Source organism: Cygnus atratus, chromosome 9 (assembly GCF_013377495.2).
Source record: "Cygnus atratus isolate AKBS03 ecotype Queensland, Australia chromosome 9, CAtr_DNAZoo_HiC_assembly, whole genome shotgun sequence".
Lineage (NCBI taxonomy): Eukaryota > Metazoa > Chordata > Aves > Anseriformes > Anatidae > Cygnus > Cygnus atratus.
Window position 1 is genome coordinate 9382119 of NC_066370.1, and position 25538 is coordinate 9407656.

A 25538-nucleotide genomic window follows, 5' to 3' on the forward strand; every position below is an offset into this window, starting at 1 on the left:
GATGAACAAGAGGCATAAGAGAAGCATAACTAAAGGCAAAAGATGACGAGAAGGTAACATAAAATAGCTGTGTGTATATATATATATATATATATATAACTCTACCTTTTCTTCAATGGAAGACAGCAGCGAGATCAGCTGGTTAAGTTTCGATACAATATTGACTGGACTAGCTTCACCAAGCATCTGATAACCACAACATAGAAACAAAAAGAGAGAGAGGTGTGTGATTACCAAACCCACAGAGCATGGCCTGGAAGTGCAGCAGTCTCACCCCAGGAACCCCTCGCACACAGGGCAAGCAGCACTGGTGCCTCTGCCACTCTCATCTGTAATGAGCAGCACAACAGCACAGGGTGTGGCTGAACATCTGCAAGTGTGGCAGGGTGAAAGGGCAAATTTACAAACTCTGTGTGTAGTTACAGGCAGCTGGACATGCAAGTGGAGTTTACAGGACAAATGTGCAGTCCCAGCCCACAGGCTGAGGGAGGATAGGGAGACAGAAGCCTCCAGGCAGTTTGCTGCACTTTCCTCTGGGCAGAAAGGGGAAGCAGGCAGAGGAGACCATGGGATAAGTGAAACTGTGGGAATGTAACTCACTGTGTGCCCTCTACACTGAAACCAGAAAGAGGCTGAAGAGACCAGAAGTGGTAATTTATCACCTGAACCCCACCGGTCACTGCCATGAACCCAGAACCCTTCCCTTCCCTGGGTGACAGCCACCCGTACTCCTCTGGAGTTCTCCTTTTCCCACCTTCTGGCCGACTTACTTGTGAGCGCTGATGGATACCGGGGTGCAGCTGCTGCTCAAACACCTTCTGGATGGACTCCAGAGAAGGGAGAGTCCGAGAGGCTTCACTGGGAACAGAGACATGGCAGAGGTCTAAGGCTGAGGGCTGGTCTTTGGGTAGGTCAGCACTTGCTCTTTGGACAAGGCTGCACAGCAGCCACCACAGGCCTGCATTTGCACCAGGCCTGCTCGCGCCACGTGCTGTGCTCTCAGCCCCTACTGCTTGCTGCCCTCTGAGCTGTGGGGACGGGAGACGTGAGCGTTTCTCAGTGCCCTAGCGACACAGCCGGTGAGGGCAGATCAGACCGAGGCACCCGGCCTGGCCCTGCGGCAGCTGGGCAGGGGCTGTTCCGCTGGGTTCTCTTTGGAGATGGTAACTTCCTACATCTGTCTAGAAGATGTCCCAGTCTGGGTGACACCAGAGGACATTGTGTAAAACCAGCATCAACACAACAACGGCAACTGACAGAACAAGGTGCACTCAAAAACCTCAAACCCAGCAAAGTCTGGAGCCTGTGAATGCCCCAGCAGCAGGAGGAGCTTAGTTTAGCAGAGTCCTTGCACAGCTGCTGACACTGACTCAGGATGCTGGGGACACTGGCGAAGAGGAAACTCATTTTCAGATTTTTCAGCTCACATGACAAAGGCTCTGGGCGCAGCGAGCGGGTGGAAGAGCCAGCCTTTAATCTCTTGGACGGGAACCTTTTGTGAGTTACAATGAGATTCCTTCAGCATTTCCCAATTATATTCCACAGGATGCTCATTTGTCAAACCGCTGTTATATGAATTTGGCACAGAAGCCACGGTCTGATAATGACAAGACTTATCATGGAAAGAGCACACAGGGAGTGCAGGTCAAAAGGAAGGTGATGGTGGGGAGCAGTGCTAGGATGCCTGCACTGTGCCTAGTCAACAGAGGATATTAATGATTTCCCTCACTTTCCTAAGTCTGCATGGACCGGATTTTGCTCCCTGTTTGTTGGGGGAAAGTGCTCCGAAGTGAAAGTGTGCCTGACAGTCTGAAGATTAGATATTTGTCTAGGTACTGAACCATGGATGATTAATTACCTAAACTAAGCACTCAAATTTGAAATTTCAGTCTGAAAGCCTTTGCCACAGAGCAACAGAAGTACAAGGCACATTTAGGAACCTGCTGGATCCACTAAACCTAGTCCTGCAACACCAATATTCAGCTTTGGATCAACTAGAGCCAATGTCACTGCAGAATGCTCTGGCCCCCAAAGCCAAGACTCCCATTGATTTCTGTGGGCACAAAGTCAGGCCCCCTGAGGCAGCAGGCAGTTGCAAGTGCACTGGGTTAAATTCAGTTTTGAAAGAACAACAGGATATTTACTGTGACCAAAAGTGCAGGACATATAGCCCATCTCTCGAAAACACAGAGCAGCAGCTGCTTGAACCAGTTCAGAGAAGATTTCTCATGGGAAAACTGCCCTCTGTTTACTTTATGGTGCAATATGTAGTGTGGCTGTCAGGATGGGGGAAGAGCATCTGCAGGCGTTCAAACTCAACAAAACCACAAAGTGGTTTGAATTGCACTTTTGTTTTCTTCTCTTGATAGTATAAAGGAAATATATGTAGCGATCTTTATTGAAGTGTCAGAAGCCTGTGTGTCCAGATACAATTGCACAACTGCTCGTATCACAAGTGCTTGGAAAACTACCTTAAAAGCTCCATGTGGAAATTATCCAGTGAGGAGGAATAAAGAGGCATCTGCAGAGCTGTGATTGATGACCAAATGATAGCTTCACACAGTGACAGACTGAATAGGCCACCATTAGGGCTTTTCATTGGTAGGGCACTCTGAACAAAGTCCACTCACATGGGATCTCCCCACTCCTTGTTGTACTGGTGTTAAGCTCTCCACAAATCAGCTTTCCAGCCCCTGGAGGATTCTCCCGACTAAGGAAACCCTTGTATGACAATTTATTTTAGCACTGAATACTTTACAAAAGTACCCATCAGCTTTACAAGTTTCTGCTCTGCTTCAATTTTAGTATACGAGCCACCGAAGAAAAAAGCCTCTCCCAGGAGGGTTGCTCTGCTGTCCCCTGGACTCTGATAAGAAGATGTGCCATGGCTGTCCTGACCCCCTGGCCACAGCTAGCCCTAGAAGGTGGGAGCAACTTCCAGCAGAGTTAAATCCAGCCTTCAGTATCTTTAATGCACACTAGGGTCTGGTCCTTGCTGAATTAATCAGGGATCAGCGGTGAGGGGGGTGAGAAGAAGAGATCACAAACAACACTTTGCAATTCTGGTCTGCTGTGGCCCACTTGTGCTCGAGTTCAGAAATGAGCCCTGCACCTGCCCATGGATAATACACAAACAGGGAAATGCACGTGGAGTTCACAAGCAGTTGGTCCAGTTCCTCTCCTAACCCCACGTGCACCATAAGCTGTGTTCCTCTCCTAACTCCCGAGCAGCTCTAATCTGCATCCCCACTACCTTGCTAAGGCCAGCAGTCACTGCTTGCCCACATCCCGCTAAGAAAACATGGAGGTGAGTCAGTCAAAGCGCACTGGGATGCTGTTTTCACAGTGATGGCAGCATCCTGGTGCCTGAGAGTAACCCAGAAGATGGCACAGCTGGACTCTGGGAGACTGCAAGAAGCCAGAATACAGCATTGCAAAAACCAGCTTCACAGCGAAGCAGCCTGGCTCAGGGTCAGCTCAGGCACAGTGTCTGCTTGCTCACTCTTAATCCTCAGCAGTGCCAAGAAACGCAAAGGTGCTTAAACTCCAGTGAAAGGGCTCAAACTGTGCCATTTTTTTTTAACCTAACCCTAAATATTGTGAAAATAATGAAATAGAACATTACTAAAGGAAAAGAGGAGACAGCCTGGCAACACATGAATTATCTGTACCTTCAGCTGGAGTCCCTGCATGGCTGAAGAAAGCTGAGGTAAATAAAAACTAAATTTAGGTAATGCCACTGATTGAATTTGAGTTCAAAAGTCTGATGAGGGAAGGAACATAAAGCCCCAGACAATCTCAGAGATTCTGCACAAAACAATACAATGTCAAAGCATGACGATTAGCTGACTCAAGCTAAACATGCAGCTTGGCAGGATGGTACAGATTCATGGGACAACTGGAACAGCAGCAGAGAGGTCCCCCAGACAGATCTGTCTGAGACTGAAAACAGAACCCGTATCTATTAGACACTCATGAAAAAGAAAATGGGAAGGCAGCTCCATCTGACTGAAATAAGGGGCAGATAATAAGTCAGAACTGGGGAGAAAACACTGGAGAGGAGGAGCATTCCACGAGGATGTAACATTTTCAGAACTACATGCAGCCACTAAAGGGGTGGAGGGCAGGCTGCTTGTCCCTTGCTGTGTCTGGTGGTGCTGTGCCCCTGTGATCAGCAGGAAGAACTGCAGAAGAACTGACCCAGATCTGTTTGAGGATGATGCTTTGCAAAGTCCAGCCACCAAAAATCCTACAGAAAATCTGGAAACGTAAAAGTTGTCCTGGCACTGTAGAGGACTGTGAACCTGTTGCATCTCTTTCTTTCTTGCCATCCCATGCACATTTCTGAGGGTTATGAAACCCAGAGAAGGTGAAGGAAAATTAGTTGGAAATGGAAAAAGCCAGCCATCGTCAGAACAGCAGTACTGGAAATATTTTAGCAGCACAAAACTTTCACTTGTGATTTCATTAGATTTTAGTTTCCATTGATCAGATTTATTCTTAGCTGGCCACCTGGGTCTCCCCCATGTGGGCGTAGAGAAGTAAAAACTCTCACGCAGGGTGCAGAAGAAGGGCAGCTCTTTGTACAGCCCATTCTCAGTCCTGCTGGGGCTCATCTGTGGGTGGCTGGCTTCTGGCAGAAGTAGCAGGGCTGCATACGCCTCGCCCTTTGCCTGGTAAAATGTGCACTGTGCCCACCCACGTCTTCAGGGGAGTAATTGTGGTCCCAGGCAGCTAAGAACGTCACTCACTCTCTGCCTTCTGTGCATGGGTTAATGCTAAGCAGATCACCAGTATCCTACCCTCATTTTAGCTCATTTTAGCTCATTTTAGCCTTGGTGAGCTCTAGGAGTACAAGACCAGGGCAGCAGCACTACCAGCCTCACTTCTAAATACTTTGGAGAGAAGGATATTGCAAGCCACACATAAAAATGTGGAAGTGGGCCCTCTGCCATAGGGTGCTTTCTTTAACATCTTTGTGACAGCGTGTGCTAACCTCATTTGCTTACAAAAGCAGCAAAGAGGGGAAATCACATCTTTCCACCAGAGAAAATATAGGGAGCTCTGCAAGGTTTTAGTTCCGTATTGGAGTTTTCCTATTTGGGGCCTGGAAGGACTATAAATGGGAAAGGTAAAATTTGTAGAGTCTTAGGCTTATTTCTCTTTTCCTTTGAGCTGGACTTTACTGACATCAGTGGAATTGCTCCAGGTTCACAATGCTTTAGTGGGAAAGAAAATCAGTGTTTAAAACATAACTATACACCAATATGTGCTTGTTTCCATAAACAACTTGTGCTTGACAATTCTGTGGGTGTCATTTATGCATTACCAAATTATGCAGTTAATCAGTTATAGTGCATTTTTTGCTTTTTTTCTTTCTAAACAAAGAAAAAAAGCCCTCCACTAAAAACACCGCTGACAGAAACCACCTACAGGTAAACTGTCAGAGCTGTGTCTTTTTTACATAGATTTCACATCTTTGGACCAGAATCACAGGTCATGAGATCCAAATACAATGTTTTTGAGGGTAAGCAGGTTTACTATGCCAGCAATGCAGGTTCTGAATGCATGCATGTGGCACCTACATTAAGCTACAGCATTACCGCATTATACTGTTATCTCTGAAAATCAGCCTGTAACTACCTGAAGAGTCCTTTGCAAAGAAGCGTAAGCAGTTTCTTCAGCTGGGGAAGATTGCTTGAGCCAGTCTGCACCATCTCAAAGTCACTGATGATGTGAACTCGCAGGTAATCCTGGATGAGCTTAAGATGCTCATCAGAGACACTGGGAAAGAAACATAAAAGTCAAAAAACAGCTCTCTGCTCCCAAATATTAGGCAGCTTTATAGTTTGTTTTTTTTTTTCTTCTCTGAAACATCCACTGCCAGCACAGACAGATGGGGGCAGTGTGCCTTGGATTTCAGTTCAAACATGCGATTCTCAGAATTGGACTATGGATCCCTCCCCACACTGCTGATACCTTCTCCTCTCTCCCCTTCACCACCCTAAATTCTCTCCTTCCCGTCCGCTGAGCACTCATGCCAGGGGAGGGCTTGTGATGCCTAGCTTGCCAAAGCCACAGGCAGATCATCAGCCCTGGAAGGTGAAACCAGGCTGCTGAGAGGTAGCTAATAGTTGACAATTCGGGGATTCTGGGGAGATGAAGACCCCTTTTCATCTCATCATATCCCACTTAGAAGGCTTTATTCCAAAACAGTCTTGAGGGCTGCAGAGACTGCAGAGCTGTATGGGAAGTACGGCCTCTGTGGTGCCTGGACTCCAGCACCACAAGAAGGGATGAACCAAGCAGACTGTATGTGCTGTCCTGTGCTCTGTCAAATGCAGAAAGTCCCAGCTGGCTGACAGCAGATGAAGTGGTGCAGGCAGCCAACCAAAACTGGGTTTCTCCCAGTGAGCCAGCTGCTACTTGCTGACCACATCAGGACCTGTGCTGCCATACACTACCACTGTTTGCTCACCCAGCCTCCCACTGCCCTGCCCACAAGCATGCCTTCTGATTATTATTATTATTTTTTTTTAGTTTTGCAGATCTGACCATTAATTGTCACAAAGCTTCCTCTAAGGCTTTAGTGGATGCCCAGATTTGACACAGCTAGCATGTGGGACAATGTGAGTCAGACCTGTAGCTGCAATAAATCACTTCGAGCACCTGGAAATCCACACAGCAGTTTATTCTTTTTGAGGACTTGCTGATGGCTCCTGATTCAATCTGTAGTTTAGGTGCAGGGATAGTATACCACATTCTGTCAGATATCACCACACTTCATACAAAAACTATAACTTGGTGGAGAAAGTCTATCGTTGATTTTAATACTTCAAAAAAGTATCTTTTCTAGATGACAGCTTGACCATAAGGTGTAGCCAACACACCATAGATCTCAGTCTGTTCTCTATTCATTAGTGTAAATGAAGAGTACTTTGGCTGAATCTTTGGGACAGCTGGGGACCTATTTGAGAGACTCCAGACAGTACAGAGCTGGACTAAAGGCTGATTCTGCTGCTTGTGACTTGCCAGCCTCACCTGCTTGTGTCCTGGTACTGCAGTCGCTGGAGTAGTGTCTCAGAAAGGGACAGTTTGTTGATATCTGCCACCCTGGAGTTTTCAGGGAGAGAAGACACATCCTTCGTCTCGCTGCTTGGTAATGCCATGAGGATATTGCGCGGGGGCAGGATAGGAGGCGTGGGTACCAGGTCTAACAAGGAGGAAGGGACAGGCACAGTCATCCCAGCACAGCAATGTGACCACATCCCCCTCTCCCACAGGCAGGGCAGAGTTTGCACCACAGTAGCAGTCACTGCAGAAACCATCCCTTCTGAAAGGCCTGCGGTTCCACAGCTGGAAAGCTCGGTGCTCGATACTGGCCCAGTCATACCCTCACTCAGTGATGTGAGACCAACAGGCTGAGCCACCAGGCTTGGACCTCCTGTGCACTCATGCTCTGCCTTGCAGTACAGCCTTACCCAAGCCACCCTGACTGTTCCATCTGCAGAGCAGCTATGAAGGCTAATTAGTTACTATGAATATAATGCTTAGAAAGCATAGCTGTACCTCATCCATATCATTACTGTTATCATGGAGATGTGCTGCTGGGGCAGAACGGATGGAGGGGCATGTTAGGAGGAGCACCAGAAGCTGCTAATGGAAAGAAGCAGACAGCTGAAGTAAGCAGACATGGATGGAGAAAATGTAATGCAATACAGAGGGACTGAATACCCTGCCTTGTCCTGTAGCCATCCAGTTGGAAATGTGAAGTGTTTTTCTGCTCTCTCAGACCCCTGTCATCTTGCTGCTCAGCATACTATCCTTCCCTTTCCTGGGAGAAGAGTGGGCCTCTCCATTTATCCCAACCCTTGTTGCCTTTCTTTTCATACCTACTGCTCCAGCACTTTGTTATGCCTGTCCTATGTAGCTGGTTGAGTCAGAATCACAGAATATCCCGAGTTGGAAGGGACCCATAAGGATCATCGAGTCCAACTCCTGGCACCACACACCACCCAAAAATTCTGACCATAAGTTGACCAAGAGTTGTGAGGGTTTTTTTTTTTTTGGTTATTCCTAATGGTCGAATTTTCATTATTAAAAAAACCACACCATCAAAGAACTGATCCTTTGCTCTTGGGCAGAAGCTGTGACTCACAGAGCTACCACAACACTGAGCAACAGCATTGCTGAGCAGTGCATCTGTGGGGTATCTGGGTGCTCATCTGCAGACAGAGGCACCTCTGCAGTTCTGTGCTTAAGATGGGCAGGCATCTATAGGCCCTACATGGTTCCAGGATGATGGCACCAAAAGCCTTACAAAATTAAATTCTGTATATAAATGGCCCAGCCCACATGCTAATATCTCTCCATCTAAAGGTTCTTAGTCTTGGCTAGAACTTCACTCCCTGCTGCTTGCTTCTCTGTGTATTATTTTTGCTGTAGTTCCCTCCCCCGCCCTGAGAGCAGGAGATTTAATGCAGCTGGCCAAAAAACAGGAACATCTTTCCTGAGCAGCTTTGCAAAATTTTGTTCTGTTTCTTCATGATAATTGCAAAGCAAAATCTTTCAGCTCCTATTAGAGATCCATTGGATTGCACAAACGTACACAGGCATATCAATCTGTTTTAGTGAAGATGCCTGTCTGTCATGGGGAGCAAGTCCTTCAGGCAATTTTTATTGCAGTGCACATAATTTCCGGACAGACATCAGAAAGGCCAGGAAGGATGCCTCTGTGGGCACGACCTTCCCCTGGGATTTAGGAGAACAATGACAGATCCAAGGGATGATCTAGGAAAAAAAATCCAAGGAACAAACCTAGACCAGTGAGTGTCAGGAACTCACAGTGACATTTCATATATAACATTTGGGATGATGCCAGTCACACCTCTTCATCATACATCTGCCTCTATACAGAGAGCTAGACTGTCTGCCACTGTGGGATGTGTGCCCTCTGGCTATGATGGTTAGAGACTTCCTCTAGATCAGAGCAGAAAAGGGGGGCTGAGTTTCAGAGGGTCCAAGACCCACAGCAACTGCAGGCAGATGCAGTGCAGAGAGACGTGATCCAAGTCTCTAGGGGAGCACCTCTGCTGCTGGGACAGCAGTCCTACGGCTGCAGTGCAGGGAGAGAGGTACAGAGACACGAGAGATGGCTGAACCTAACCCAGTCTGAGCCCAGGTGAAGGACAACAGATTAGTCAGCCCTGCACCCAGGACAATATACTCTGCAGAGAGCCTCAGTGTATTCCCTCAGGGAGCTAGTGTTGCTCCAGATGCAGTACCTCTCTGGGGCCATGGGGATGCACTGCCTCAAGGTCTTGACAGCTCAGGTCTCTCTGTGCCCTGCACCAGTTTTGTTACACAACACCCTCTAATCCTCCTGCCAGTACAACCACCTCCAGTCCAGAGTAAGTGTCAAGGGTCTGCCTCATCGAGTCACATCGTGGGCTTCTTACCAGCATCCTCCTCTGGCTCATCTGGAGCTTCTTCCTCTTCTCGCGGCACTGGATATTTGAGGTGCCATACCAGACCCATGTTCTCTTTCTTGTAAAATTCTATCAGTTCCTCCAAGTTCTCAAAATACTTCACGGGAACACCCTCTGATGCCTGAAACAAAACACAGAGGCTGTCATGGCCTGGGATGTCCTACCACAGAAACGCTGCTCCTCACAAGGGAAAAACAAAGTCATAGAGAGAGCAAAACCCACGCTCGCTGTCCAGAGAAAGCCAGCCCAGCTCTTCCTGCCCATCAGACCACTGGCTCTGTGCGGAACAACACTTGCAGTGCAAACAGAAACAGATATGCACACACATTCCAGCCAGTCTCAGCAAAAATGGCAGCCTCAAAGGTTCAGTGAAGCCAAATGGAAGAGCTCTCTTGCTTGATTCAGTGTGCTTGGCATCAAAGCAGAAGAAATCGTTAAAAACAAAGAATTCTCCCAGATTAATTTTTTGCATTCCCTCTTCTGCTGAGCACAAACCCCTGGACTATCTTGTATTTTGTGGCATCCAGGAAGAATTTTTCTGTGAAATTGCAAGATAAACATGTCTAAATCTAGATGTTAGCATCCTATTCCTTCCAGGATTCAAAAGCTCAGAGCTACGTTCAAATGAAACAAGCTGGCAAGGCACTGTCATGTGAAAAAAAGGTGCTCAGACGAAGATTTTGGAAGCTGAGGACACAGATAGCACTGTGAATGCATCAGGCAGGCATGACACTGAGCTTGCCAGCTGAATTTTAACTATGACTAAACCTGTTTCTAGCACAGCCCTGGCCACCAATCTCAAGAAATAGATACTTGTAAATGGCAAATATAGGGAATAAGGTTTTAGACATTTGCAGAGGCAAAATTTTAGAGCAATTGTATCTATATATCCGAAGTTGCTGTGAACGGTAAATCTGTTGGGTTTGCAAAGCAGGAACAGCAGCCATCCCTACAATCCTGCTACTTTGCTCCAACCAAGGGCCATACCCAGGGCAGAGAAATGCTTTGTCACGGCTCTGCACAGACCTCCCTGCCTACTGACACGAAAGAGCAGCGTATTATCTCCAAAACTGCACTTACGGATTATGCAAACCCTTAACAGAAGCTCTGATCACCCCTCACGGGGCGTGCTCTTTCTGGACGAGAGGTTTTCCCAGAGAAGCCAATACAAGCAAGCCCCACCTGCATGTGCAGCAGAACATCAAGGACAGGGGCAGGACCGCGGGGGGTAGCTGCTTTCCAGAACAACACCGGGAAGCGTTCACACCTGCGGACACAGCAGTAGCGGGCAACCAAAAGAAATACCAGATGATGCTAGTGGCAGGCTTGACTTGCACTATTTTACATGTATACAGCCAGATTTTGCACAAGAAACTTGTTTATGGTTTAGTTGCTTAAGCCTGCAATCTGAAATAACTCGTTATGCAGCCATTCTTGAGACATTCTGGCTAGAGACAGGCAGGACACATTCATTTCTTTTTGCTTGCAACAATTGGCTGTAAAAATTAACGTACGTAAGTTTTAATGCAAGTTTGAACAGGCTTATTTACCTGCCATTTGTTTGCCCAATCTCTTATTATCTGTGAACCTTTTTTAAAGACAAATTCATTAAAAACAAGAGATTAAACAGGAGAAACGCTGACACAAGCCTTAAGTGAGCACAACAGAAAAATGTCTTCAGTGAGTCCTAGCAACAAGATTTCTTTTCAGCTTTTCCTCAAAGAGTAAAATCTCTGGCCAAAAATGAGGACAAAGCTTTCAATGCTGAACCACATTTGAAGCCTTCACTACCCTCAGGCCTGTCTTTCTGTTTTAACTACACCCGCATGCCTCTAAAGGCACAGCAAGAAATTTTCCTAACAAACGCGTATGATGCTTGAGAGCTCTGCCTGCACAGCCTCCCAGGTGTTCCTGCGTTTAGCAAGATTTATTCTTCTCGTATTCTGGAAAACGGCACATTCAGCATTGAGGCAGTGCTTGGGCAAACAGTGGATTATGTTTTTGTTTTGCCCTGAGCTACCCCGAAGGGCACCTGGAAAAAGGCAGCAGGCCCATGAGAGCATGCACTGAGACCCTAAAACACTTAGAGGGTAAACAGGGTGGGTCGGGGTTTGCCTTCTAGATCTTTGCAAGAGGAAAGCTTTGCTGTCAGAGCTCTCCCCCACCTCTTGGATCACTGCAGCCTGCCCCCACTCCTCCTCTTTCCAAACTTGTCTTCACACTCCTACTTCACTTTCCAAAGGCCTCGCTGTTTGCCTGCTTCCCTGACCTCCCCTGACGTGGGGGTGAGCCATCCCGCCCCTGCACAGCATCCCTCCCACCCCAATGCCCAAACGCTGCCGCATCCAGCCTTGTTTTGCCTCTCAGCTCCTGCAAGACAACAGCATGCCCTGCGCAGCTCTCTTCAGGACAAATGGAGCCTTGATGTAAGTGGGAGGAAAGGCTGAATTAGCACTTTTTGCTGCCAAGGAGAGTTCAGTCTCCAAAACCATCCTGGTCTCTGTGGTAACCAGAAGCAGCAGCATTTTGTAAGAGGCCTCCTTCCTCTAAACTCATAGCCTTGCATTTCAGGAGTGGACCAAAGCCTGTGGTCCAACTCAGTTTCCCCAGAGAGGCAATAAACCCTGGCTCACGTGCAGGAACAGACATGCAGAGAGGCCTGGCCATTACGCACCTTATTTCTGGCAGCTTGGCTCAGGCACGCGGGCTTCAGCCACCTGCATGAACCCAGCCATCTCCTCTCTCATGGATAACTGGGACTCGTGGCCACCCCAGCCTTCACTTGCCCTGCTCCAAGCTGCACCCCTGCCATGTGGAGTAACTGGGAATTGGATGCATCTGGATCCAGCTGCTCCTTCCCAAAGAGAGCCAGTCTCCATCCCGGCTCCTCCAAGTGCCCTCCTTCCACAACACATTCAGGGCAAAAAGGACCCACTCCCCACTGTGCACAGCAAACATAAAGGACAGCACTTTCATGTTAGGACAGAATTCAGCAGGGAGCTGCACGCATGTTCCGAGCAGCTGCACAGGGATGATGAGAGCTGCAATAAGGAGGCAGGGAAGCAGGGGGGTCAGGAGCTCCGACCAGCTGTGGCCAAGCAGCGGGAAGGATGGGGTGGCCTCAAACTTGCTCGGCTTCCTCCCATGGTAAGGGAGCTCCAGTGTCTTCCCCAACTGCTATGCATCATGAGAATCTGAAAGGAAAGATTGCTGGATTATCCTAGCTCATTTTCTTTTGTGCTGTAATTGTTATTATTTGCAAGAACCTCAATGGAGGAAGCACGTGGGAAGGGCTGTTCCCCTCTGGCATGAGCAGCGCCCAACAACCCTCTGCCTGTTTGCCCGTGCTGTGAAATGAGCTCCTCTTGATCCAAGGCAGCCCCCAAAACTCCTGCTCCCCCTGGGAGGGCAGGGCACACAGCTTTGCGCTGTCTCCCTCTGCACAGAATCACAGCAACAACTATATATTGTTTGAAAGGGGAGAGAGAGAACTGTAAAAGCAAGACCACACTGCACTTGCCTCTCCTCATGGGGAAAGAATGAGAACAAACTCGGCATGACAAATGCTAGTTACAGTATTTGACACGCGGCTGCAAGTTGTCCAGGTGCCAGTGAGCAAGGACATATGTTTTCTTTGCACCTGACTTTGCAGAAAAGGTTCATAGGTTAAGGAGGGAGAGCAGTGGTGGGAAGTAAAATACCAGCATTGTGCTGCTCACCATCTTGTAGAGACCATCAGCAAAAAACAGACTGGTGGTGCACTCTGAATAAACAGCCTCCAGAAAACCACATTGGATGACAGGAGCAAGGCAAAACAGAGCCTTAACTTCATGCAAACTTGCTCTTGTGTTTGAGACAGGGAGCAGACGTGGAACAGGGCAATGCAAACAAAAGCGAGCAGGATGGGGCAGCGCAGAGCAAGCAGGAGCCACCCAAGTAGAGCCCAACAATGAAATCCACTTCCCCCCACCCCCTTCATTTAGTAAGTATTTCCTTCAGGTTATCACAGGACAGATCTTGTTTTAATTGTAAAGTGAATTGTTTCAAGTCATTAAAAATGTGGATGGCAAGTGTCATCTCCAGAACAACACACCACATCCCCAGAAACGTGCTCACACAGCTCACAGGACGGGGAAGCAGCGCAGACGGCAGGCTCTGCTTCCAGGGTGCCATGCTCTGCATTGATTCCTCCAGCATCACTGCAGGCACCTCAGCTTTGCACTGATATACACATACAGAAAGGAAACACTGAGCGAATATATGTAATACAGGGAACAACCTGTAAAACTGCAGAATTGCACAAAGGAATCTGGATAACAGTGAATCAGGCTGTGCAACAATTTTACAGTGGGAAACTGCATCAGAAAAAGCCTATGTCGTTGTAAGATCTATTAGTGGGACTGTCATATGAGACCCAGGAAGAAGCTGTCTTTCTGTACTCGGTGCTGCAAGGCCATATCTGGACTGCCGCATCCACCCTGGCACCGTTTTTTAAGGAACAAATGAAAATACCAGAGGGAGTCCCAAGGAAAAATGACAAGGATGGCAGAACAGTTGGAAAATGTGATTTACAAGCAAAGCTTGAAATAAAAGTCTTGGTACAGTTCAGCAAAGGGTCAGCCTGGAGAGGTCACAATAGTCTCATAAGTTTTAAATTCTCACATAAAGAAGATGGCAATCAGCTGTGCAGTAAGTCCCCCAAGGACAGCAGATGCGGCTGGCTTGCTTTGCAACAGCGGAGATTGAGATTAGATCTCAAGGGAATTTGCCAAAGGCAGTGCAGTCAGGCTACACAGTGAGTGTTCCTGTCTCTGGAGGTGTCATAGCAGAGCACCCAGGCATCCCCCACAGCTGGCTAGTGAGCACCCAATCCTGCTCCAACCTGAAAAAAGGGCAAACACTGGATGTGGAGACCTTACAAGGCCTCTTGCCACCCCTAATTCTGCGCCTGTAGGAAGCCCCCTTCCAATCTGCCTGCTGCCTCTTTGTCCAGACCTCGCTGTATCCTTGAAGAAGGCTGGTAAAACTGAACGTGAGCTTGCTTGTCACGGTCACCCAGCTCTCTGAGCTGCATCCCAAACCAAACTCTCAGATCATCCCCTTACCCTTCTTACTCCAGCCTGCTCTGCTAGAAACCTTTTCCCACAGGATGTCCTGGTATCTCCTGTCCTCCAGAAACTGCCCTCAGCTCTGCGAGTCCTTCCACTCATTTCTCTTGCACCTTCTTTAACCTCGCTGTATGATTATTTGAAACAAGTAGCTATAACTTGTTCCGACTCTCACACTGAATAGGTTTCTGGGTTCTCCATTTCAGAAAACATGTATGGCTAAAGCCCGTAATCACTGGTCTTTGGCTAAATCTTGTGATCCCTTTCCAAATTCATCTACCTAAACTTTTTGACAGGTTTTAATATGGCTGATCATCTATTCTTCCTTTACACCTGGTGTAAAAAGGCCAACAGGGCCCAGCCTAAGTCTGCTCTTCTTCATTATCTCCAAGCAGCGTCGCCTGGACACCAAAATACCTAGACAAAATGATGCTCCTGATGCCAGTGTGCTGAGGAGCAGCTCTGAACATACCTTTAAGAGAAGCTGCAGGTGGACTACAAAGACAAAGCAACAACAGATTTAAACAACGCAGAGCCCACGCTATGGCAGGCAAGGAAGTGGTTAACGCGGGGCTCATTACAACAACCGTATAAATAGATGGCACAGGAAGTCTGGGGCCCTCAGGAGGAAGAGGAAGTGTTTTCCTTTCCTGAGCCAAGGCGCAAGGAGGAACTAGGAAACTGGTCATCTGCTTGTATTGCTTAAGGGCAATCTTTTCTAACCAGAGTGCCTTAAGCCAGGTATTTAAATCCATATATAGGCATTTCAGGACCAGTCAGTAAGTTCTCAAAGTTAAAAAACTCCTGTAATACCCACCAACTTAAGTGGAAGCTGAAAATCAGGTCACTTCTACTTTGGTGCTAAATGCTGGAAGGAACATTTTTTCCTTTTAGATTTGAAAAAAAAAAAAAAAAAAGTCATAGCTTTCCGGCTTCGGGAAACAGTTGTCTTCAAGACTGTCTGCTAGCTAGGAAGTCTAGGTGGCATTTTTAAATTTCCTTTTGGCTCTCATGTAGGCAGGCATATATATTTCACTAAAAAGCTGAACTTAAGAGATCAGAAATTTCTGGTAAATGATTTCTAAAGCAGCCTGTTTGGGCTTCAGTTTTGTTTTGTTAGAAAGCATTTCTTATTCATAGATGAAATCTTGTGCTAAGCAATTTCAGGAGCATTTCACAGGAATGGGACCATGTACAGGAATCACAGCTGGGAGAAACAGCTATAGCTACTTCCCAAAATACAAGTCACCCAGAAACATACCCTGTCGTGAATGCAACACCCACGGTAGGGAGAAAATGGGGCTGAGCACAGAGCACAAAGGGAGAGGAGCAAGTAAGTGGCTGAGGAAAAGGGGGATCCTGTGACAGGGAGGGTCAGTAAAGGAATGGACTTTAGTAAGTGGTGGGACAGCAGCGTTCAGACACTTGATAAAGCTCAGTAACAGGGGCCCAAGTACGGGAACTGAGCAGGACAGAAGAGGCAAGGGGAGGAAACCAGAGAGCCCAGGCAAAGGATGCCCACGGGTGGTCGGAGCTGCACCTCCTCGACTGCAAAAGATTGTGTAACTTTTTGGGAGAACGGCACAGCTTAAGTGTGGTTGTGAGATATATAATCCGAGTAACGGTGGACAGAACCGAAGGTGAATAGTTCCTGTCTCCTCTGAGATGCTTTCTTGTCCCATTTTGCATATGGTTTGATCCTGATGCTCAGGTTTGCTTACTCTTGTCACTTTTGCTAGAGTGGCCTTTTATATGTAAGACTTTGGGTAAAGAACATGGAAATTAGAAAAATCCTGGGAAAGATGGCTTCAGAAGTTCTGAAAGAGGAGATTATTGATGGAAGGAAACAAGGAATTGCAAATTATTTAGAACTAAGTATGCATTACTTCTGTGTTTTGTTCCTGGCTGAAAATCAGACATCAAACAAAGCACTAAGTTAAAAGGAAGAAAAAAATAAAGAAGATTACTGCTTTGTCAATCCTTTAAAACCCTCTCTGTTCCTAAAATGAAACTGAAAGACACCATCATCACATATTGCCTCTACCACAAGCTTCATTTCTTTAAACATCATACTGACTTGAGATGTTGTACATGAATTACTGTCACTGCATCACAATTCCTTTCTCATAGTACATATTAAAAAATGGAATGCTAAACAATTTTTATTTCATAGTAGCATGCACAAAACATTTGTTAAAGTTCAGCACCTACTTCCTTGCTTGCTTGAAATATGTGCACAAAATATGAATCCTGTTAATGCTAGATGGAAACAAGTTAACCAGGTGCAAATAAGCATTCTTGCCTCTGTTGCTAACTGGGAAGGAGACAAATGCTGACCCCAGCTACAGTGAAAATCTAGTTTAAAACCTAAACTCTTTCCTGATCCGATTTTGGTCAAAATGACCATCTCATTATTTCCTACCCACAATTTCATGGAAAATACTTGAGGAAGACAATGCATTCTGTTCATGCTGTTTTAAGGGTTTAACATGCTCTGTGTGGGGAACGTGAGCACAGTTTGAGTGAGCCTTAAAAAGATTCTGTCCTATCTGCCAGTGCCGAACTCCTCTGGCCCTGTGAGAGTTTTCATCTATGTGATCCCACTCAGGCTACATTGTGGCAGCCTGACAATTGGCCATGTTCACAGGTAGCAAATGCTCCCATGGCAGAATCGGAACATTTGCAAATTAAAATACTCTGTTGAAGAGAAGAAAAATTGAAAGGAGTTTTTAGTAGAGTATAGCTGACTGCCAAATTTTTATCTCAATTTTTTAGTAAAAATTCTACATCCTGAAGAAAAACACATCAGAAGTTCTGGAAGGTAAAGAACCCACAGTTGTTGTTCTAACTGGCATTCTTTCACACAGAATGAAGACATAGGTCACAAAATTAACGTACCCAGATCCTATTTAAAGACCCCATTCCATTCTGCTCTGGCACTCCACAATTCACATAAAAAGCATGGCAATTGCCAAATATCTAACTAATATAGTTAGGTACAAGCTATTAAGAACACCAAGCAGTTACAGAAAGCACCAACACCATGTACTCGAGGAGCTCCTTCACACTAAATAAAACTTTCAAACTCTAGCCATCGGAAAAGGTTTCACCAACAGAGCATACTATGATCCAACTCATAACAAGAGGAACCTCCTGAGCAACCAACCCTTTCATAATTTCTGTTATAACAAAAAAGATTTACATCTACAACAAGCAAACAACAGCATGGTTCCATGACAGAACACGAGGGACTGTTGTTAAATTTAGCTATAAGGTGCAAGTCAGATGAGTTGGTGATGAATGAGCCAGGACTGCAGAGCCATGGGGATCCAAAGCAATTTTTAGCACTTCTGTAGTGTGTGGGTAGAATTTAAGCAAAACTTTTAGAGTACACTACTTCTGTCGACTTTTTTTTTTTTTTAATTTTATCACAAGCCTTGTGCTTTTCATTTTCCACTGAAAAGCTTCAGCACTTTGAGTCAAATGAAAATTTCCATTTTCAGTTCTTTGCAAAGTATTTAGGCCCTAGTGGTTACCAAGACAAACCTGAAAACATAGGTCCTTGACTCAACAAAGCAGCCAAAGGCAGCAAATGCAACAGTCTTTATTTCTGAAGGCAGTTTGTGGAGGTGACCATTCTGATTTTGTCAAAGCTCACGTCTGACAGTAACTGAGCTGGGAAAACTATTGCTGGTCACTGATATCTGCTCCTCCTTGGAAACTCACAAGTCCTCTTCAGCTTTTCCCCCATTACGAGGCAATAAATAACAACAAATAATACCCCCAGGCAACGGTGCACAGTGCTGGAAGTCCTACAAGAAAGGACTTTTCCCTGAGGCAGGTGAATGTGTGCCTACAGCAGCTGTGCCTGCACAGATCAATCCTACACTGCATTTCAGTGTGTGGCCTCTCAGCTGTGCAGTCAGACAGGAAAGGATCCATAATCAGCTGTCTGCCTTCCCTGTCGTCTTCTGTGCTGAATGGATCCCAGTTTCAACAGACACCAAACACTAAATACTGGAAAAGGAAAGGTTTGGAGCCTTGAGATGGAACTGGGAGAAGGGACCCAACTTAAACTTTCAGCGGAGAACCAAGACGGAAAACCCTGTCAGAAGTTATGAACTGAAGACAGAAGTCAGACAGCAGGGCAAAGAACTAGGAACAACCAAAGGCTGCATTATGATTTCATTCTCTCAAAGGGCCTACGAAATGACTGAATCTGAGCTATCTTTGCTAAAGTCTGTTTCGTTTCCCCAAACCATTTTGCCATTTGAAATCAAGTCCTGTGTACCTTGCACTTGTATTTTAACCTTAAAACTAAAGGATTCCCCATTTCTTCAAAAACTTTAAATGGAATTTGCCTCAACCACCAAAAGGTCGGTTTGAAAGGTATTGGTTAAATAACTTTGTATTGGTAAAGGTAAAAGGTTAAACAGATTGAGTTTACCTACAAGTGCAACTAGGACAATCCACTCAATCAAATGTTATTCAAAGGTGATTGTATCTTTCTATTTTTCACAGGTTAGCCATCAGTAATAAGCAGCAGCACACGCATAGGGTCTACTGGCCCAGTTACTTAAGGCTGCAGAACAGATCAAGTGATCAAGGTCTAACTGGAGCCTAAATATTACGTGACCTGCTGGGTGAGTTGCATCTCTGTATTGTGGCACAGCCAGCAATGATGCATCTCATCAGCAAATCAAGATAAATCTCTGAAGAAAAAGGGGCATCACCCTTCCAGTAAAAGTACAGAGGTGATTTCGTACAGACAGCGATATTTGCTGTAAGATTCATTGTAAGCAAATTCAATAGCAATGTTTTCTAAGACTTGTTCCTATCTTAAATGATCTATTTGTGAAATGCAAAAGCCTCATATATCACCAACAGTATATTAGCTTCTTTCTTGGAGAAAACATCTCAAGACTTGCCTGAAAATTAGTAGTTCTCCCTGTGACCTGTCATGCCTCAAAGCACAGAAGCAATAAAACACAGTACTGCATTACCACACAGTCAAAAGGGGAATGATCTGCTGTCTCCATGAATACTTCAAATTCAGTTATGAAACTTCATCAGAAATCTTTGAAAACATGAAACAAAAAAGATAAATGCTTTAAACTCTGACGATATGACTGATAATATGAAAGCTGAGATCCATTAAACTACTGAAAAATGAGAATATTTTCTTGTTGATAACATTGATTGTGTAAGCTTTCAATTATTTTTCTACATCTGTCAGGTGAGTTTTGAAAATACAAGAAATCTTCATTTTGTTGGTCCTGGAGATGCGGGAGGATGCCCCCAAGTTGCTCACCTTGATTAGGATTATAACATTTTGCCTCTCAATCACAGACTGTAATAATGTGAAAAAACTGTTTAAAAACAAAACAACAACAAAAAGCAGCACCTTCTAATAGTTCTCACTTAACAGAGATTACTACCCTTTCCTTTAAAATGTGCCTACAACAGCGGCTGATTTGGGATGGAAATATCTGCAGGGGTGGGCAGAACTTCCTACAGAGTATTTTATGCTGGAGAAAGTTCCTGTGCCATTGGAGACTGAGGCTCCTACCACCTCCTGGCCACTTGTTCCTATCCTCCAGCCAAAGTGTTTGCCCCATTTTTGTGCCAGGAGCAGACTCAAGCACTCGTGTTTGTGCATTCACACGTTCATAGTGGGAAGTGAAATATCCAGCGGGGTAGAAAAGAGCTGCTGGGTGTGTGGTTGTGGGTGGTCAAAGCCTTTCAAAAAAATAATAAGGTGAAACAATTATTTTTCTAGAACAATCACTGTTGAACAGATTAGTCTTTAACAGATCTAATTTTTACCTTCTGAATCTTAAAAAATTTTGCAGCTCCTGGAAGTTACTTCTGTATATTCAGCAAGGACTGCCAATTTTCAATTTTCATTTGTTTAAGCATGATGAAGGCTTTCAAGTAACAGATTATTTATATTACTTTCAAAATCTGTTAAGATTTTTTTAGGTATAGTTATAAAATTAGAACAATCTGCTTGTGTGTGCAGTTTGTGACATAACACATTTATTGGAGGGCAAGCTGTAACAAAAATCGATGATATTCTTTGGCATTAAATGGAGTTAAATTTTATCTAAAACCACATCCCAATAAAAGGAAAAGAGATTTAATTTCATGGCATGTGACAGCTTCCAAATACTTGATTTCACTTTTTGATGTTTGCAAAAAAAGAAATTGTATATATACACAACTTTAACCTGATTTAAGCCACCTTCTCCGAACTTTTTTTTTTTTTTTTTTTGATATTTGCAGGAAACTGGAAACGTTCTGAAAGGGTTCAAACTAGACAAAAGCTGGATATGGTTTGTTTGTATGAAGAATTTTGTATACTGAGGGATTCAGTAGCAGGAATGTGTATGTTTCAGGAAATACCTAGTGTTCTCTTATTAAATCTGCTTCTTTCAGTTTTCTAAAACCTGTGAAATGCATTATGTTTGTTCCTACCTCAGATTCAACAGCGAAAAGAACATTTTCCTTGTATAAACAGATCTGGATAGATTGCAGAAACAAAGTATGCAGATTCTGCTAAGCCCTGGCTGTAAATTAACTTCAGTCCTACATTTAAAGAGTGTAAAGAGTTTTACAAGTTGATTTAAAACCAACATTATACTGGAATATATTCAAATTGGAATATGTACCATTTTCAGCAATAAAATGGAGCTTAATATAAATTCTATATTTGAGCATGCTAGAAATGTGTTTCCCTAACTACGTTTCAAGATAGTGTTCCTAATTACTATCTAGTTGTCCTCTTGTCCCTTATTTCCATGCAAGAAAAGCGATCACCCCAATTATAGCTCAGACCTTCACAGTCAATGGAGTACCACAAACATGGTAAGTTTTCTGAGTAAACAGTGATTTTACCGAAGTAATAAATAATTCAGCAAAATCAATTCTATTCTCAGCATTAATTTTCCTGAAATTTACAGTTATGAAAAGCGTAACTTCCCAGCTTTCCCCACTCCCTTTGGTGACCTCCTCTCTGCTCCCTACTGAAATACTACGTCCAAGCTCTCAGTACCCCTCCATCCTAGGAGCAACGCTGCTTCTCCCTGCCTTGTAGCAGTGCAGGTGCTGTTGCCCCCGTCCGGCCCCCAGGAGCACCATCACACAACCTGGCAGCACACCAGCCCAAATACACGCACCCCTGCCCACCAGGTCCACCTGCTCGGAGTGGGTGGCCATCCAGGCGCTGTGTCCCACCCCACCTGCAGAGCTGCACGCCCCTTGGGGGACACTTGGTCTCCTTCTGCCTTTCAGCGCAGAGGGAGGCCAACAGCATCCAATGCCTTCAAGCTGCAAGTGAACCATGGATGTCTTACAGTCTCCATGCAGCCTGAAAGTGTTTTTGGGGGCAGACCTGTGCCTGCCCCATCCTCAAAGGAGCCACGAGGTTTTGACATCAATTCGAGTAAGTACAAAGCAAGGCCTCATCCCTGTACAGCTGGCTGGCAGAAGCTCTAAGAGGCTGCAATGTTGTGAAGGGGTTAGCATCACCCAGAGGATTATGCTTTGCATTATCTCTCACTGAAAGCATCTCAAGTGCAGTTTCCAAGTAGACAGGTTTTGATCAGATATAGATAGGTGATCAAACTCCAAAGCAAACCACAAAATCTTTACCACAAAAAACCCTTTCTTGGCCTCAGGTGTCAGAGCAGTGCAGCAATTTACAGTACGGTCTCAAAGAGGAAAGACAAAAATGCCCTGAACGTTGCCCCTCCTTGCAAGGGACTGACAAGGGACTTGGTGCTGCATGTGCTGCACAGCCAGAAACTGCCTCTGACATTGGTGACAGCAGCAGTGACACCAGGAACTGACCTAAACTTGTGCTCTTATCAGATCGTGCTCGCAGGATGGGCAGCCATACGTATGTCTGCACTCGGGGAGCAGGTTAGCGCGCCGGATGAAGCTTTTACACTGAGCTCCACCCTGCAGGACTCGTAAACAGAAACCAGAGCAAATTACCCCCGAGGCTGGGACAATCCTGCTGACTGGCCGACAAACTGGCAGCCCTCTCACTGTATGTCCTGCCTGTCTCGGGACAGAAGATTTTGGTCTTTCTGGCATATTTAGCCACATAAACAGAGCACAAACCTAGACATTTCCCCAGAAATATGTTTCTAGAGGTGCGCTGGAGAGGGAGGGTTTCAGCAGGAAACCCTATACAGAGCATTTACCAGCTCTCCTACTTTCTGGGAGCCCATGCTGCAAGTACACTGGTAACCTACAGCTTCAGTGTCAGTTGATACTATGAGTCACAGCTGCTGGCCTGCTTTCTAACTGCTCACATAGCACCATTTGTTTCCTGTTGCACGCAGCCTCCTATCAGGCTAGAAAAAATTACCAGAAAAAAAAAAAAAACAGCTAGATGATCACTCGGTATAAAACAGTACTGTTAGGGCATCTATAATTTTCCCTGAAGTCAGCAAAATCCACAAGTAAATAGGGTCAGTATTTGTTGCAAAGGGAGGGTCTAAGTATAAATATAAGTAATTTATAAAAAAAAAACTTTGCAGCAATGGTGAATTTCAGCACAAATGCTGCAGCGCTCATGCTCACAGAAATGATGTTCTGCCACTAGAGCTGCACAACGAATGTCTCCACATTTACCCACAGAGCAGAGTGCAGGAAGATGCAGGCAGACCACTGCTTTCTGTCAGGGAGCTGGGAAGCTACGACAGTTCGGGAAAGTGAAGTGGAAAGAAAGATACAGACAGGAACCTTAAAAATAACAAATGTTTTCCATATTGTAATATAATAGTCTCTTATGCAGCATGAGAAGGCAACAGCTTTCCATGATTCCTTTTCACAACAAAGTATTCCATGGAAATTGCCAAACCCTGAAGCTGGTCAAACAGTTTTGCTCAAAGCAAAATAAAGAAATTAATTAAAATTAAAAATTAAAAAAAAAATGGGGGGGGACTGGAGCATGTACTATGCAAGGAATGGTCTTCATTCAGCCTCACTTTACCCCCACCCCTTAATTAAAAAACAAACAAAAAAAAAAAGTGAAAAGTTCGAAATTGCCTTTCTGGACTCTTTCAAAAGGGTGGACCAATTTTTCAGTCTGAAATATTTTTCTTCAGCAACTGCCAACTTGTGTAAAGCCCCAAAACAAAAATTTAAAAATTTTAAAATTTAAATTTTCCAGTTTGCTTGAAAACGTAACATGGTTCCCAGTCCTGCTCAAGCCAAGCTCTGTTTCTGCCCTCTCCCCACACTGCAGGCAGCCACAAGGTACAAAAACAAGGCTGGAGCCTTGGTCTTCTGCAGCCCACAATGTGCGAGGCAGGTACCTGATGTGAGGACAGCTCAGTAGCATGAATGGGTCACATAAGGAAAAAAAAACACTTTGGCAAGAAGGAGAAGGGAGGAGCCCCCCTGCAGAAGGCAGCAGCGGTGGTTAGGCGAGGCCCATGCCCTGAGATGTGGATGAGCGTGCCTGGCTCGAGTTCTGGACTGCAAAGTGGAAATGCTATGTGGCTGAGCTAAAGCTCAGGTCGTGCCCCATGGGACAGCACTGCGGACACCAGGCTTTCCTAAATCTCAGAGGTCAGGCTGTGCTGCATAGCACTCCAGGATACAGCACACAACTCTAAAATCTGCCCAAGGCACCGAGTTACCAAAGCCTGCTCAGCAGATGCCCCAGTTTCTTAAGGGGACTCCACCTTTAGCAAGGACCTCAAGCTGTTCCCTTAACTACTGCGTTGGCTCTCCCCCTAACCACAGCACCTTGGGTAACAGCCTATTTTTGTAACGTTGCCATCTGTCCATCGGGATATCTTCCCTGCTGCCTTCACACAGAGCGTTACGGGCTAAGTGCTTGATCCTGCAAACTTACCTATGGGGCGTTATCTGATACGCTGCGAGCATAAACCAAGATGCAATCTAGCTGCCACTGAGAAATGACTGATTGCGCAGCAGCTTGATTGCTGAGCAGCCATCAGATAATGCTAGCTGTGTGCTCCTCCTTGAGATGAGCCAGAAATCTAGAGGGACCAAAATCCACGGGTTTTTAGCAATGCTCCCACACTACCCTGCACCAATCTGTGTTCACTGACCAGCCAACTCCAGCATCTTCTCCCTTCTCACCACCTCTTTCAAGATGATTTTTATAAGGATCTTGCAAATTTATCCCAGTCTAGCTCTCTCCTCACTCAGAAGGCAGGTTATACTTTTGACAATAACCTTTTAAAATTACAGTACAGAAAGGCAATACAAGGTAAAGCATTAGGCAAAGGCAGCAACTTTTCAACAGCAGCTTTTGACCTCAGTGCCCTTTCACACTGAACAAGAGTGATCTGTAATGGGAATCTCCTCCCTTATTTCAGCTTGCCAAGGGCCTGGCAGTCTAAGGGGGTTCTCCAGACTCTTTAGCCAAGAGAGAGAAAAAGGACTTGCCAAGAACAATTCAGCCCACCCAGGTCAGAAACCTGTATCTTCCTCACTGACCACAGAGGTACAAACTCAGCTTTAACTACATGTGACAGCACAACTAAAAGGAGGAGACAAATATTCATAGATCACAGACATCTTCTGATCTTGGGAAAGTTAGCAAGAGACCGCTAATTAAGATTATTTTGGTAGTCCAATCCTCCTTAACAGATTGGGACTTAGTTCCCTGTTTGTAAAATGGGAACAATAGCACTTCCCCTGGTTGAGATGCTAAACTCACAAGGAATTCAGATTGTGCAGCGATAAGGTTTGCAATGACACCTCAGCTAGATGCACAAATGTGACACTTTAAGTAACAGTACAAGAAAGTTTTAACTGCTGTTAGTCTGGATGGCAAGAACTGACCACAGATGCCTGGCTTAGAAAGACACAGCTATGCATTTAGTTTGATCTTGTTATTTCCAAGGTCTCCTTTGCTCTTCCAACACTCTTTGTACAATTGCAATTATACTAG

The 25538-nt window shown here is 45.3% G+C and overlaps 1 protein-coding gene across 1 annotated transcript in view; it reads right to left on the reverse strand.

Annotated features, from left to right (window-relative positions):
• INPP5D (inositol polyphosphate-5-phosphatase D) overlaps nucleotides 1-25538 on the reverse strand; it is a 50924-nt gene that overhangs the window by 16451 nt on the left and 8935 nt on the right. Inside the window, exons 3-7 of the mRNA XM_035544924.1 lie at nucleotides 9459-9609; nucleotides 7042-7213; nucleotides 5644-5784; nucleotides 771-858; nucleotides 106-186 (exon numbers count right to left, since the gene is read on the reverse strand). Coding sequence (XP_035400817.1) covers nucleotides 106-186; nucleotides 771-858; nucleotides 5644-5784; nucleotides 7042-7213; nucleotides 9459-9609 — 633 coding nt within the window. The remainder of the gene's footprint in view (nucleotides 1-105; nucleotides 187-770; nucleotides 859-5643; nucleotides 5785-7041; nucleotides 7214-9458; nucleotides 9610-25538) is intronic.